Consider the following 15,961-nt stretch of genomic DNA (forward strand, 5'->3'; position numbering starts at 1 on the left):
AAATCTGTGCATAAAAATGCATATATAACAAGGTTGGACCTGTATCTTCTTGAAAATGGAGAAGGGGTCCCAGCACATTCTGGAATATCACCCTGGAGAATTTTTTGCATAATCCAAAATGTAGATGAGACCACATTTCTAATACTCAAGAATAGATTTTGCTATCCTTTTTGAAGGTATACAAATGAGTTTGTGGCAGGCTGGAGTTCTCCCAAATAGTTAGGGTAGCCATCTTGTACTTGCTGAGAAGTCTTCATCCTCACTCTTTTTGGCCAAATGGGAAAGACTTAAATAAGAGCAGTGTGAGAAATTATACAGCAAAACTTTCTGTCATTTTGGATTCTTTATTTTAATAAGGACCACTTAATTTGTTCTTTGGCAGAATGCAGCACCTATTAAAAGGTGAGAGAAGAAAAAAGGAGAAAGGAAAAGTGAGAACTATTAATTCTTTCTGTGTCTGTTCCCAAACAAAATCATGCCTCCTCTTGTACTCTCCAATAAGTGAGAATTTGCTCACCCATGCTAAAGTTATCTTGAACAGATTTTATGTATTTGTTCATTTGATTGCATGTTTGCATTTAAACATTGTTAAAATGCATGTCCAGCCTGTAGCTCCTCATGTCTTGGTTCAATTTGCTTTCTGAATAACTTAGGCTAGAATCCTATACATACTGACCTAGAAGTAAGTCCCAATGAATTCAGTGGTCTTAATTTTAAATAGACCTGGATAGGATTGTGCTGTTAGTTTAGAACACGGGTGGCCAACCTGTCAACTTTAGGGCTCCTGGACCTTTAACAATTGTGTGAGGAGGGAATTTCAGCAGATGTAGCCTGTCATGGCAAGCTGTACACAATTCCTTCCTCTACACCAGGGGTGCTCAAACTTTCAACTTTAGGGATCCTGGACCTTTAAAATTGTGTAGGAGCTATAATTTCAGCAGCTGCAGCTTGTCATCTGTGGGATGACAAGTTAAACCTGCTGAAATTCTATCTTCTATACACTTGTTAAAGGTCCAGCATCCCTAAAGTTGAAAGTTTGAGCACCCCTGCTCTACACAATTGTTAAAGGTCCAGGAGTGCTAAAGTTGCGAGACTGGCCATCCCTTCTTTAGATAAGGAGAGAGTATAATCCTATGTAGGTCTACTCAAAAGTAAGTCCTATTGAGTTAAATGAGATTACTCCCAAGTAAGTTTGTATAGTATTGCAGCCTCAATCTGGATAGGCATGGAAATATTCACAAAATAGATCTCACATTTCAAGATCCAATGAAAAAAGTTAAGGTTTCACTTCCTTGAAGTGTAGAGACAGCAGGAATCCAGAAGGTCACCCAAACTAAACCTGCATGACAGGATCATCTGGTTTACCCTTCACTCCAGCCCCACAAATCATCCCACAGAATCCTGACCAGTGTCCCTCAAGCAAAGAGCTGGTGTACTACAGAAGACACCTGCAGAGCACATAACCCCAAGCGACACGGTGCTGGAACATAACCCGTACAGTACTTAATGTCTGAAAACAGACGCTGAGGCTCCAACCTGTCTACCCACTCACAACTTTTGATTTTAAAGCCCTGCCTACTATTCCAAAGGTCTGGCTGTTGATTGTGATTATTCGGTTACGTGGGAACAGCTCTCTGCCCACACTCAGAGGCACTCCGTAATTTCATTAATCTTACATTGCATGTCCTGTTGCCATGGGAAGAAAAGGATCCAGGGGCAAAATCCTGGGGGAGCCCTGCCTCAAACTTAAGTTCTTGAATAAGCCCTTAAAAAAGGAATGACATTTTGAAAATGTCTCATGGAAACTATATTAACTAGATAGACAACTAGAAGAGATTGCTTTCATCATATGGAACACTAGGTGGCAGGTGTGTCTTTTAGATGGGAAAAAGTCAGACTTATGGGAAAGGGTCACTGAACCAGAAAGTTGGACTGTAACAGGCTTTTGTGGGGCCCTGGGAACAAGAATGTCAGTTTCCAACCCAGCACATTCAGTGGTTCACTGTGTTGTCAGTTATGCCTTCAAGATGGAATTCAGAATGCACACAGAGGGCTGGTAACTTAACTGGTTGATTAATAGGATTATTTACAGCTCCCTGGCAGGAATCCTAACACAAGCCTACACCATGCATTCTCTTTTATGCCAAAGGAAGAGAGGGAGGGCCTGAGGAAGCAGTTAATCCTCTGTGCCAGGATACAACCCGCCCACCTCCAGTTTTATTTATTTTCATCCCACCTTATCTGGGTAGTACCTCAGGATGATAAAAATCTTTAATCAAAATCAAAACATTTGCAATATTATACACTGCCCCACTTACCTACTTTTACAAAATGCTGAAAGCAAACCACTTATTAAACACTGTCTGTTGGCTCAATCTCCTTTGTCATTCTACAACACTGGCCCTTGGCTTCTTCTCCCTCTGCCCAATTCCATCTTAAGCTTCCCAAGCAAGGTAAGTAACATGGATGATACCAAGATGCCACCATAAAGGGGCAGCAGGCCCTCCTAGCTAAAAATAACATGGGCATGATGGGAGGGGAGCATGGTGAGATCAGGGTGACCAGATGTTCTCTTTTTCCAGGACGTGACGTGGAAAAGAACTTAGTTCTCCTTTTCCTTGTGAGCAGGCAGCGCAGAGCCTTCTTGTAATTAATAAATTATATGTAATAAATTATATGCAGTATAGTTTTAAATTTAATACGTAATATGTTTAAATTAACCATATGAAATCAATATACAAGTGTTTTTAGCTTTTATTTTGTCATGTCCTGCATTCTTCTTGGATGCCCTACATTTTGGGGTACCTTGTCCTCTTTCGTGGTTATGACCTGGTCACCCTGGGTGAGATCCAGTCAAAGTTAAGAACTTTAAAGTCTAATAATTTCAGTGCCAAATAATGCCAAATGCATGCTTGACTCTGCCGTTGAAAGCCAGGGATCTTAAAGCTGCAATCTTTCACACACTTAACTGAGAGTAAGTCCCACTGAATTCAATTAGTCTTCCTTCTGAGTAGGTATGCATAGGATTATGCTGCAAGTCAAGTACATTCACAGCCCAATCCTATCCTTTCCCCACCCTCTGGTGTAGCCCTGCTGAAAAGGTGTGCACTTTATCCAATGGGTGGGGGGCGATGACAGATCAGGAGTCTTTGGAAGGGAAAGGGGATTTAAATCCCCTTATTCCTTCTTAAGCCACCTACTCTGCAGTGGGACTCCTCATGCCTGCACCAACGAATTTGCTGGCGCATGTCTGAGGAGGGAAAGGGAGTGGTGAGGTTGCTGCTAGAGGGGATAGGATTCGATGTGCGCCATTGCTGCCAGATGCACCCCCTCCAGCAGCCTCCCCCATTCCTCCCCCCTCCCTGCCCAGTTTTGCCCCTCCCCACCCCTCCTGGCTCCCCCACTGGCTATAGTCCAGCAACATGTGCAGGAATGCTCTGGCTTTCTGTTGGCACTCCAGCAGTGTGCTACCCTGCATGCTGTTGGACTGCACTTTATGGCTGCTTTTCAGCAACCAGTGCTGGCTGAACACACATTCTGCCAGCAGGGCAGCCCAGCAGGATTGCTCTGTAAGTCCCCAAGAAATGTGCTTGTTCCATTCCAAGAAATGTGCTTGTTCCATTCTGCCTGTCCAACAGTCAAAACACTCATGGGTTAAAACAGCTAGCTAGGTCTTGCTGGCCCAGCACTGTTGCACAAATGCAAAAGAAGGGCAATTCTATGCTTGGGATAATTAGAAAAGGTATTGAGAACAAAACAGCTAATATTATAATGCCGTTGTACAAATCGATGGTAAGGCCACACCTGGAGTATTGTGTCCAGTTCTGGTCGCCACATCTCAAAAAGGACATAGTGGAAATTGAAAAGGTGCAAAAGAGAGCGACTAAGATGATCACTGGGCTGGGGTACCTTCCTTATGAGGAAAGGCTATGGCATTTAAGCCTCTTCAGCCTAGAAAAGAGATGCCTGGGGGGGGGCATGATTGAGACATACAAAATTATGCAAGGGAAGGATAAAGTGGATAGAGAGATGCTCTTTACACTCTCACATAACACCAGAACCAGGGGACATCCACTAAAATTGAGTGTTGGGAGAGTTAGGACAAAAGAAAATATTTCTTTACTCAGCATGTGGTTGGTCTGTGGAACTCCTTGCTGCAGGATATGGTGACGGCATCTGGCCTGGATGCCTTTAAAGGGGATTGGACAAGTTTCTGGAGGAAAAATCCATTATGGGTTACAAGCCATGATGTGTATGTGCAACCTCCTGATTTTAGAAATGGGCTATGTCAGAATGCCAGATGCAAGGGAGGGTACCGGGACACAGGTTGTGTCTTTTGTCTAGTGTGCTCCCTGGAGCATTTGGTGGGCCACTGTGAGATACAGGAAGCTGAACTAGATGGGCCTATGGCCTGATCCAGTGGGGCTGTTCTTATGACAGCGCCTGTCTGAAATGGCCAGTGTGGCCATCCATAACTTGGACAGCCATATCTCAGGGACCCAGAGAATGTACAATGCTGTACTTCACATTTTCCCACTGTAATGAGTAACTTAGAGTGCTCTGGCTGGATCATGCCCAAAGTGAATTGAGTATTATCAAGCCTGTGCAAAGTTCAACATGCACTGCTGCATGTACCAGCTTAACAGCCTCTATGAACACTCATCACAAGGTATCCACAGGCTGGGTTCTCCCAACATGAGCAAAGGAGGAATTTGACCCAGGCACCTACCTTGTATAAGGTAAAGTGTCCCCCTACTGTGGCCTCTCTGTTCCCAGTCTCATTCCAATACATCCCCTCCCAGCTTTCTCCTTTGCCATTCAACTGGGCCTGGGGAAAGTGAGATTTCAGTTGCTAGGCAACTAACAGTCTCACATCATGGGAAGTGCTCATTGCAGTTGTCTAAAGCTACAATTGTTCTACTCTGGGCTAATAAACTGGTTTGATATTCCTTCCCCTAAGCCCAAGAAACCCTGGGAAATGTAGTTCTGTGAAAGCAGCTGATGTTTCTTATGAAATTTTTTTTCACCATTTATTTTGGGTGAAACTACCACACAGCTAGAGCTGATCACATAGCCAAATGAAGTCATCCAGATGAGGCCAGAGTAATGCTTCCTGCCATCATTCTGATTTGGCTTTATGATGTCACTATCAGAGTCCCGCAAACTGTCATCCCACTACCTACATGATCCCTAACTGGTTGGGATCACTTCAAAAAGAAGCCCTTCTTGTTTTCAAACAAACGTACCAAAGCAAACAAACTGGGGGAACAGGTGGCTGCAGTCAGGCTGTGAATAGCATACACAAAAAGTTAAGCATGCTGGGAGGGAGTTAGGAATTTTCCACTCAAACCCCTTTTACCCTAGAAAATGTCATTAATCAAGGTCCTAACGTAATGTGGATGTGCCTTCTCTCTTCTCCTAGCCTGACAACATGTTTTACTTGAGTTGGAGGATAGAGTGTTGAAGAAAAAGCCATGCAGGAGCTGCAAAAGGAAAAAAAGAATAATGTTCAAGAGATGATGCCCAAATATTTCAGACAGCCAGTCGAAAGGCCCCTTTGATACTGCCATGCTCCTCTCACCAGTTCTGAGAGCCTTTTGCCAGGCCCAGAATTGTGAACCCATGGGTAGAGGAAGGAGAAAACGGTTTTAATTTTTCACGGATTTCAATGGTTTTCCAAAGTAAGAAGTGCAGAAAGTGTTGAGCTTTTATTCCAAATTTACAATATAATTACAATTGATTTAAAAGTAGACTAGGTAGGCGATATAGATGGTATAGTGTCAGCAGATGCAGCCACAGTCATGACCCATACACCCCATTAAATAATAAATAAAAACAGTTTTATTTTTATTTTTGCAAACTTTGGTGTGCTTTTTTTAAAACAAAAATGAGAAATGCAGAAGGTCGTGTTGTGCATTTTTATTTTGTTATCATCGTTTTCTCCCACCTCTACTCATGGGGTTATATAAGTAATCTCTTCCCACCATTGCGTGGCAGGATTTCTGTGCAGCCAGTCCAACTGATCCTCAGGTAGAAATCTGTTTCTAGCCATAGATCACATTCACTCCATCAGAGCTGCTGGGTTAAAACAGGAGGGTGCTACAGGAGACAGCAGCAGCCACACGGACTCAAGTGATCAGTTTCCATGCCAGCTATAATGCATCAAACAAAAAAGGCAGTTAGTATGACATTATGAAGTCCTGTGAATAATCTACCGCACACCTCTTGGTCTATCTATGCCATCAGGTTTATCTTGGAGAAGACAGTCTACAAGATGACAGCTAGAAACGTTAAGGAAGAGAAATCTGGAGAATGTCACAGCCAACATTCCCAGCATTTTTCAGCCACTGGTCCTGTGAACAATGTCTGATGACAGGAGCTACTTTCCAGTTTGTGACAAAAGAAAGTGGTGCTATACCTTACTTCTCGGTATATTGTAAACACCACATGCACACACAGTGACCTCCCACACAATAACATGACATTTGGCACTAACTACACATTTTGTGCAAATGCACATATTACAGTACTAGCCTCTGCATGTCTAAGAAGTAAGTTCCACTTATTTTAATGGAACTAAGGGCTCAATCCTGAACAGTGCATGCCAGCTTACCGCCAGCGCACACTGTTGCAAACGTGCTGTAAGGTACATTTGTGTGCCCTTACTGCAGGCCGAGTGTGAGCCTGCACTGGGCCAGCTCCAGCACTGGGCCTATGTTCCACTGCCTGGCAGTCGCCTGGATGGCCTGGAGGTGGAGAAGTGAGTAGGGGTGTGGGGGAATGCAGGGAGGAGGCGTTCCAGGGCAGGGGGAGGTGAAGGAGGTGTGGCAGGGGGAGGAGGAGGGTGGGACTGGTGGAGCTCAGCTCCACCAGATCCTGAGCCCTATGTCAGGCCATGCTGTCTGACACGGGACTCACTGATTCTGCTCAGACTCAAGAGCCGCAACAGAATCAAGTAGCCCCATTGTAGGGCTACTTCACTTACTCAGGAGGGGACTTTTGTTGTGTGTGGGAGAAGGGGACTTTTGTTTCGACTGCCCAGTTGTGTGTTGGATGCTGTCCCATGTTCTGGGCAGCTCAGGACAGGACTGCCTCTCCCAGATGTATGTGCATAGAATTGTAGCTTTAGAGTCCCACTGCCATATCTGATTTTTTTAAAGAAAAGTTTGCTTTGAGGGAACATCATAATAATCCAGACCTTAAGTGTATCCGAGCTGAGAAGGCAACATATCTATGCATAGAACAACTCCAGAGGTTTCTAGGAGACTTACCTGACTGACACTATGCTCCGATAAAGGACTATCATCCACCTAAAAACAAAATCAGGAGAGTTTAGGAACATACTAAGTGAGGAGAAGGTGAAGTAAAGGGACAGAAGGTGGCTTCTTTTAAAAAGTAAAAGTCTTGCTCAAATGGGGCAAGTTTTTAGAATGCATGAACTCTGGCCAAACAAAATGCAAATTGACAGCAAAACAAGAAAAATAGGAATTCAAGAAACAAATTGCTGAAGACCAAAGAATGCCTTTTTCTTTAAATATATCAGAATCAGAGAACTAACCAAGGATGCAGTAGAACCATTAGGATAAAAGTATGAAAAGATTGGCAGAAAAGCTAAACGAATTCCTTGCAGAAGATGCTGGAGAGAGAGACCTGAACCACATTTTCCAGGGAGGGTCACAAAATAACTAACAGCCCAGTCCTGTCCAACATTCCAGCACCAGTGCAACTCTGAGGCAAGGGAACAAATGTTCCCTTATCTTGTGAAGGCCTCCATGACTGCCCCCCCCCCCCCACTTCAGGATGCAGTGCATGCCCCGTTGGTAGGGCTGTGTCAGTGCTGGAAAGTTGGATGGGAATGAGCCCTAAGCTTGTAATAATATGCATGTTTACTCAAACTTGAGCCCCACCAGTGGTGGGCCTGGAGGGGGGCAAATGCCCCAAGTGCTGTATCCATGCAGCATTGCGGACCGCGCAGGAAGCCTTCTGAGGCTTCCGACACAGTCTTACATTTTCCAGTTTCCTGGAAGTGTTGTTTGTGGGGAAGCCTCAGAAGGCTTTCCAAGTTGTTTCTAATGCTGCATGAGGCTCCGTTGTGTTGGGAAAGTATGGGTGATGGCATGGTGCAGGGGGGCAGCATCATGGACCTTTGTGCTGGGGTGCATCGGGGGGCAGTCAGTTATTGAGCCCCACTGAGTTCAATGGGACATACTCCCAAGTGTCTATAGAGTTGCAGTCTAAGAGCCAAATCCTATCCAATTTTCCAGTGCTGGTGCAGCTGTGCCAATGGGGTGTGCACTGCATCCTGTGGTGGGGAGGCAGTCTTGGAGTCCTCCTCAAGGTATTTGTTCCCTTACCTTGAGGCTGCATTGTGGCTGCACTGGTGCTGGAAAGTTGGATAGGATTGGGCCCTAAGACTGTGATCCTAGGAGTAAACTACACCAAACATGGTGAAATGTACCTCTGTGTAAACATGCACAGGATTGTATCATAAGTCAAACAGAGGTAACAAGAGGTGGAATAATTAACCGGTTTCCTGCAGCCAGATGGTAAACATGCAAATGTTCTTAAAAAATTCAAATGTGAAAATGTTCACCACTGAGCATCATGATGTCAACATAGCATTAAAACTGGCCCCCTTATCTAGGGATTGGTCATTTATCAAAGTAAGATAATTTTTTTGCCACCTGATAAATTGATGGAAAGCGGTATTACAGCTAGGATTCAGCAGATAGAACACATTTTTCTGAGAGAATATCAGTGTGTCTTCTGCAAATACAAGTCCTACTTCACCAGTCTTTTAGAATGTTTTGAGAATCGTAACAAACATGCTTAGATGGGGTGACTCCAAAGACATTAGGCTTTTTTTAAAAGCTGGTCAGTCAATTTGGCAGCTATGGGATAAGAGGTCAGGCGCTCTTTAATCAGTAACTGGTTAAAGAATGGTACAAAGAGTTTGAATAAATAGGCTGTTTTTGCAGTGAAGTAAGTGGTCTCAGCTCCTGGGTCCATATTGGGATTGATGCTAGTTAACATTCATAAGTGATATGGAGATAGGTGTGTGCAGGGAGACAACCAAAACTGCAGACAACATCTAAGTATTCAGAGTGGGGAAACTTCAAGCAAACAGACTGAAAAACTCCAAATGGACCTCTCCAAACTGGGTGATTATAACAAAATGACAAATAAAATTTGCATATGCTGGGATGCTGCCCATCTATTTATTCTTCCTCCAGTAGTTCCCAAGAAAGCAGGCAAGTTGAGCTGGACAAGATAGCACTGGGGAAGAAGAGGAAGTTGGTTCTAGAAGCTCTTGGGACTGTACAGCTACAGTCACTCAAAGAGTTTCCACCTTACAGGTCCTCGAGAGCTGGAAGCCTGGCAACTCATATTCTTTTGCATGCCAATCTACCTTTGTGGGATCAAACTCGCATGAATTGCCCTGATGTCAACTTCAAAAGCACAGTCATGGGCAAGGCATTCACACAGTTATGTCCCAGCTTAAAAATCAACAAGCAAACATGCAGTGGGCTCACATCAGCTTGGTAAGTGGGCTGAGTTTCTGTACATCTTAATGAAATATGAACACTGTTTGCACTGTTTTTTTCAGTTTTCTTTGTTAAAACGGTAACTCATACAGCATGCTTGAAAACCTGCACTTGCCACACTAGGTACACACATGTTCATGTTGTTCATGTTTGGGGATCAAGCCACAGTCCACAAATATATACATGTTTGGCCACTTAATTCAAGCCAATTTTTATTTATTTAACATGACAGCCCACCCCACTGCAAAGACTTGGGGTGAATAACAAAAGCACACACATGCACATACACACAATCTAGCAGAGAAATACAAAATGTTGTCAAATTCACTGGAATTTCCCCTCCTTTTTCTGATTTGATCCTGCACCCCAACGGCCAGCCCAGGCCATCTGACAATGGTTCAGAAAGTGCTTTAGGTTTGGAATTTGGTGAGTCTTTAATGGGAAGGGATTCCATAATCACAAGGCAGCCACTGATAAGATCACCCTTTTGTACCCTATGTTGTTCATTTATTTATATAGCACCATTATGTAAAGATAAAGGTCCCCCCTGGCATTATGTCTGGTCGTTTCCAACTTTAGGGGTGGTGCTCATCTCCGTTTCTAAGCCAAAGAGCCGGCTTTCTGTGGTCATGTGGCTGGCATGACTAAATGCCTAAGTGCATGGAATGCTGTTATCTTCCCACTGAGGTGGCACCTATATATCTACTCACATTTTTACATGTTTTTGAACTGCTAGCTTGGCAGGAGCTGGGACAAGCAACAGGAGCTCACCCCACTGCGCGGATTCGAACTGCCAACCTTGCAGTCAACAAGCTTGTTGATTCAGTGGTTTAACCCACTGAGCCACCTCGGTGCTTTATGTAGAATGAAAAAAAGGTCTTCGCCCCAAGGAGCTTACAGCCTAGATATTGACACACAGGAGACAACAATGGGGGGATGCAAGGAAAACATGTGATTGTTTCACATATCCGATTCTGAGAGCAATCCTATTCTTGTCTACTCAGAGATGTCCCATTGTTTTCAATGGGGTTTACTCACAAGAAAGTGAGTGGGTTTGCAGCCTCACAGCCCAATCCTAAACTGTCTGGAGCGCAGGGCTGCTGTGGCACCAAAAACTCAAAACTGACCAATGAGACTAATTGTTTCAAGAGCCAGTGAGGTGTTATTTTGACACACCAGGAGACCAATAAGGTGTTAGTATGAGTCAGCTCTCATTTCCATGTATCAGAGCTAATCCTAGAATTCGTATTCAGTTGTGTGAGTGTTATTAAGTTGGCCACTGGTATTTTGCTGGTTACTGATTTGTTGGGTGTTATATATATGATATATATATCATTGCATTTAGGCTGTGCATATGATATTATAATTTATTATGTATTGTTTGGTATGGGAGAGGGTCCATCATGGGGGTAACGCAATGAACTCTTGCATTGGGTGACACAAACCACAGTGACGCCTCTGTGTTAACATAAACATAAACATGGGCTGTCTCAAGCAAGAGCAGAGGCTACAGTATTTGGGGAAAAGTCAAGGTGGGCTGGTGGCCAGAGATTATTCTGTCCTGCTGGTTTCAGATTTCAGTTTGGGGAGGGGAGGCAAGACTCACAGTCAGGCTGAAGGGCTTGCTCTTGATATATTAAACATGAGCTTGCCAAAAAAGCTTTTAAGCACTGCACAACTTGAAAAAGTACTTTAGGCCCATTGTGTGTTCTGAATCAAAACACCCCTTAATGACAGAAATATTCACAGTGTATCTCCAACTTTGCTTTTGGGGTTTTTCCTTTTCTTTTTTCTTTTTTAAGCCAAGGCTAATTTTTAAAGCATGGCTAATTTATAGACCGACTTACTTGTTTAACAGCTATAATCACTCAGTGTGAGCTGGTCAAAGATAAAGATGCTCTTGAAGAATAATCTCAAGAAGTCTAAAATTCAGAGTGGGAGCACCCCTTGGATTGGTCTAAGGCTTTATGGCAGCGGTTTTCAAACTCTCAGAGAGTTTGAACTGCAGTAAGTTCTTGTGGGGGCGGGGGGAGGCAGCAACGCAATCCCCAGGATCGAGTCGCTCAGGGGGCTGCAGGGGCTGGGATGCACTCACCAATCCCTGCAGCAGCCTTCCTGGGGTGCGGGGAGCTGCACAAGTGTCTGCAGGGCTCCCCAGGTTTTGAAAGGTGAAAGAGCAGTGATTGCGCTCCAGATTGTGGAAGTGGAGTGCGATCGCTGCGCTTTCACTTTTCAAGACCTGGGGAGCCCTGCAGACCCTCGCGCAGCTCCCCGCATCCCAGGAAGACTGCTGCAGGGACTGGTGAGTGCATCCCAGTCCCTGCAGCCCTCTGAGCTGCCTTCCCCTCAACCCCGCCCCTTAAGGGGAAAGTGGCCCCGGCTCACAGGTTGGGGCATCGCAAACACCCCATTTGAAAAGCCCTGCTTTATGGTATCCAGGCTTTCTTGTAATTGTCAAATCCTTTCCTCCACCTCCAATTACATCCTAGCTCAGACACAGCCTGAAGGGTGACCTAGATGTGTACGAAAGACAGGCAGGACCAAGGGAGAGGGAATCTCCCCTGCCACTGCACAGTGGGATGGTCATGCTATGTTAGGAAGAAACATGCTTAGAAGGAATTGATATCTTACTCCTGACTTCCTGTTTGTGAGACTGTTTCAGTATTTGTAGAATCTCTCAGGCACAATTTCATTCTGCTCTGAGTTACCCGTGATGTAATCAAAGAGAACGAAGCCATAAGCTGCAGGCTCCGGGATCATCTAGGGCGGAAAGAGTTTCAGGAGGGAGATAAGCAAGCAGGCAAAGTGCAAAGACGATCCAAGAATTACTGAAGTTGGGAATGAAAAGAGGGAGAAGACCTACCCTGAAATTCACCTTCTGGATGACTTGCTGGGGGTCACTTTCCAGAATCACACTAGGAGTTGAAAAAAAGCACAATGAAGCATTTTGGGAAGGAGGATTCTTGTTTCTCCTGCAATAGCTAACCCTGGAAGTACCCTTAGGGCTTCCTCCCCTCCCCCAGTTTGGGCCATTGTTATCCTGTTGTTGCAAGAATCCAGCATCATCCCTCAGGGAAATGATTCTATTCAGGGAAATTGAATTGTTCCAATGTAGTGCACCTATTTAAGATCTAGCTTATGCAAGTTCAACAGTCACTGCATAAGTGTCATGAGTACCTACTGGCTAATGAGCAACATCACACCAACTCCATGCCATTTTGTGACATCTATTTCATGGGCATTCTTAAGAATCTTATTTTGCCTCTGAACTCTTTTTGGGCTGTCTCGTAGAAGTGCAACAACAACTATAAGGTTCTTTAAAAACAAAAGTGGTGAGCACAACACAGTGACTCACTTCCTGCAGCAGGAGTGCCCTGATATTTTTATGAATATCATTCATTTGTTTTTCTTCTAGTATGGGAACAAATAACCTTCCCTTTAAAATAAAGGAATTTCCTGTAGTCACAAGACTGGCTCTCAGAATATGTTCAGAAAAACGGGGAAAAAATGGACAAATTAAAATATCAATCATTAAAATTAAAAAAATAAATAATAGCTTGTTTTAAACAGAATTTATTATTTGGGTTTATATATTAACTTGATGTCTTAATGTGATTTATGTATTCACACAGGGAATCCTTAGAATGTTCTATGCATGCAATCTTATGCATGTCTACTTAGAATTCATGGGGCTTACTCCCATGTAAGTGTATATATGATTGCAGCCTTAGGTTTAAAAAGGAGGGCCATGTGAATCGGTCTGCTGAGATTTGCCAGCTCACTACAGCTCACAAAGAAGGACTTTTGAACATTATTGGTATATGCTGAATCTGAACAATTCCTTCTGAATATTTAAATAGTTTCTCATATGGCTGCTTTAATTCTCTCCACTTAGTATAATATCTTCCCTTTTCACTCCACATAAATGCATCTCACCCGCCATCAACGATCTCATCCACTACAAGAAATGCCCCATCCATATTCTCCACCAGGGTTCGCTTTTCCACATTCTTTCTAGATACAAGCCAGACAAGACAATTGTTAACAATGAGAGCATTATCTACGCACCAGATTTAAACTGGTGTAAGGGCCATTCTCTCTTCCCAGAAAACCCCAGAAATTGTAACCGGAGCAGGGCAATAAAAGACTAAAGATCTCTAACAGAGAATTCTCAGCATCTCGCCAAGCTAAAAGTCCCAGGATTTTCTGGGAAAAGCCTTGACAGTTAAACTCATATAAAAGTGATATAAGTTTGCAGTGTAGATCTTCCCCAGGAGCAACCAGGCGCTTATTAAAAAACAGTCCTTGGACAGGAAATTGCTACTCCATAGCACACAACAAAATATGTTTCCAAACATAACATACATTACAATCTCATTTGGGGGGATGTATGGCCCAAGTATGACCTGGATGTATGAGTGTATGGCCTGGCAGACAGTGAACATGATACTGACCTAGATGGGCAAATAGTCTGACTCAGTATAGGGCAACTTCATATATTTGACTGGGTTGCTTCAGTGTGGAGGACAATAGGGTTGGTTTCACTGTCAACATTTTGCTGCTCTTGAGAAGCTGATGGATTTCTATGAAGTGCCATCACCACAGGATAGAAAGGGATCATTATGTTTCAGGGAATATGTTTGTTCTGAGAAATAAGTTTTGGAAAAAGAAATGCTACCTACTCAACAGAAGCTTTTGCGAGCAGACGGATTCACTGCATGTTCAAAAATGCTGATAAGGTGCTATTGCAATGGGCACAAAATGTGATCCTGGGCAAGTTCCACTGAAATGCATACTTTTCTATAATATAAGCACTGTTGTCTCCTTGATGGATTCGCCTTCTCCTGCAGCATGTGAGTTGACTGGCTTGCCTGAGCCATCTGAAGTTCTTTGTTCTGCCATCACTCTTTCTTACAATACAGTATGTGGCAAACTACAGTCTAGCTGCCTAATTCTATCCCCCATTAATGGCGCTGATACACCTGTGCTGATGGGGCATGCACTGCATCCAATGGTGGTGGTGGGGGGTGTAATCAAGATGCCTGCCAAAAGTAAGTAGCATCTTCTAACTTATCTCTGTGTAGGCCTCCTGATGGTTTATGGGTCTCCTTGGACCTATGCCAACCATATAGTCAGTGGAGAGAAAAGGGGTGAGGTGGGCCAAAAAATGACGTATAAAATCTGATGCGCAGCTTTGCCTCTGAGATTCTCCACCTCCAGCCTGCTCTCTCCCTCTGCTCTCCCCCTCCTCACCCCAGAACATCCCTGAGCCTCTCTTTCCTCATCCCACCACCAACTTCCCAGTGCCTGCGGAGCCTCCTGGAGCCTCTGTTGTGCATGGCACCTCTCACCATTTGTGACAGAGGCCTGGCTTTCACTCTGCCATAAAACACCTTGTGTTGCTAGAATGCTAGTTCTGGCAGTGCAAGGCTACCAAAGGATTAAGGCCCAAATTATACAAGTGTGGAATATAGACTCAGGACACATGACAGATGACCCTCTCTTTGGGTAGAGATCAGGGTAGACTATCTTTTTGTGCCTTCCATTCCATAACTTTAGATTTTGGTAAGGTGGTACTTAATCTCCACTGGGATTAGCAAGATGCTCACCGCAGCATGTGGTTGAGGGATTCAAAGAGACAGGTGAGAACCGACATCAGCATCAGCTAAAAAAAGGGGATGGCAAGAAAGGAAAGATTCACGTGAACAAAGACAAAATCAAACAGTTTAATATGCTACAATATGCAGTTAACATGCTACACATGTATTTTGTTCTGACCATGCAAAATGTGATGTATACAACACAAGCAAGGTATTAATTGCTTCTGTATCTAGATCCCCTTAGTGCTGCCGTGGCCAAAACAATGTAACTGTTTTGGAAAATCAATGGGGGAGGGGGGTTCACCCAGCATTTAATACACCAATGCCCTTCTCCATGGCTAAAGTCCTCCTATAATATTTACTCAGAAGTAAGTTTCACTCAGCAATGGTCCCCTGCAACTTTAATTAGAAGCTTCCTTCTTTGGGCTTCTAACCCCAGCTGCTTCATACTTTGCCTAGTATGAATGATGCATTGCCCCTTAATTTATCAGGGGGCAATTTAATTATCGGTGTTATTTTTTTCTTTTCTTTCTAATGTGGTGAAATAGTAATATTTCACAATTTAAAAAAGAAAAGAGAAGAAAAATTAGAGAAAACCATTAATGTACACACACCCACATAGGGAATAGCTACTAAAGGGTAGTTCATCACTAATGGTGGGCTGAAAAAGAAGCAACTAGGGGCAGAAGCTATAGAGAGGAAGCTTCTAATTAAAGGCAGAGTAGCCTGAAAAGCTTCACTTTACCAGTCCACACTGCACAGGCCAGCATTGAGAACATATTTTAGATTAAAATAATCACCAAAAATCAGGTCTGA

General features: G+C 43.7%; 1 protein-coding gene across 3 annotated transcripts in view; it reads right to left on the bottom strand.

Annotated features, from left to right (window-relative positions):
* Positions 1 to 324: 324 nt before the first annotated feature.
* Positions 325 to 15,961, bottom strand: part of COPZ2 (COPI coat complex subunit zeta 2) — a 30,222-nt gene continuing 14,585 nt past the window's right edge. The window contains exons 5-10 of one of the 3 annotated variants that reach the window (XR_010794541.1): positions 15,155 to 15,210; positions 13,482 to 13,559; positions 12,409 to 12,460; positions 12,177 to 12,305; positions 7,272 to 7,310; positions 325 to 392 (exon numbers count right to left, since the gene is read on the bottom strand). Coding sequence is in view for 2 of the 3 variants with exons in the window: in XM_066628398.1 (XP_066484495.1) it covers positions 345 to 392; positions 7,272 to 7,310; positions 12,409 to 12,460; positions 13,482 to 13,559; positions 15,155 to 15,210 (273 nt within the window). In the remaining variant the exon portion in view is untranslated. Of the gene's footprint in view, positions 393 to 5,930; positions 6,153 to 7,271; positions 7,311 to 12,176; positions 12,306 to 12,408; positions 12,461 to 13,481; positions 13,560 to 15,154; positions 15,211 to 15,961 lie in introns of those variants that run through there. The other 2 variants (XM_066628398.1, XM_066628399.1) reach the window with 2 other exon arrangements.

Source organism: Tiliqua scincoides, chromosome 5 (genome assembly GCF_035046505.1).
Source record: "Tiliqua scincoides isolate rTilSci1 chromosome 5, rTilSci1.hap2, whole genome shotgun sequence".
NCBI classification, from domain to species: Eukaryota; Metazoa; Chordata; class Lepidosauria; order Squamata; family Scincidae; genus Tiliqua; species Tiliqua scincoides.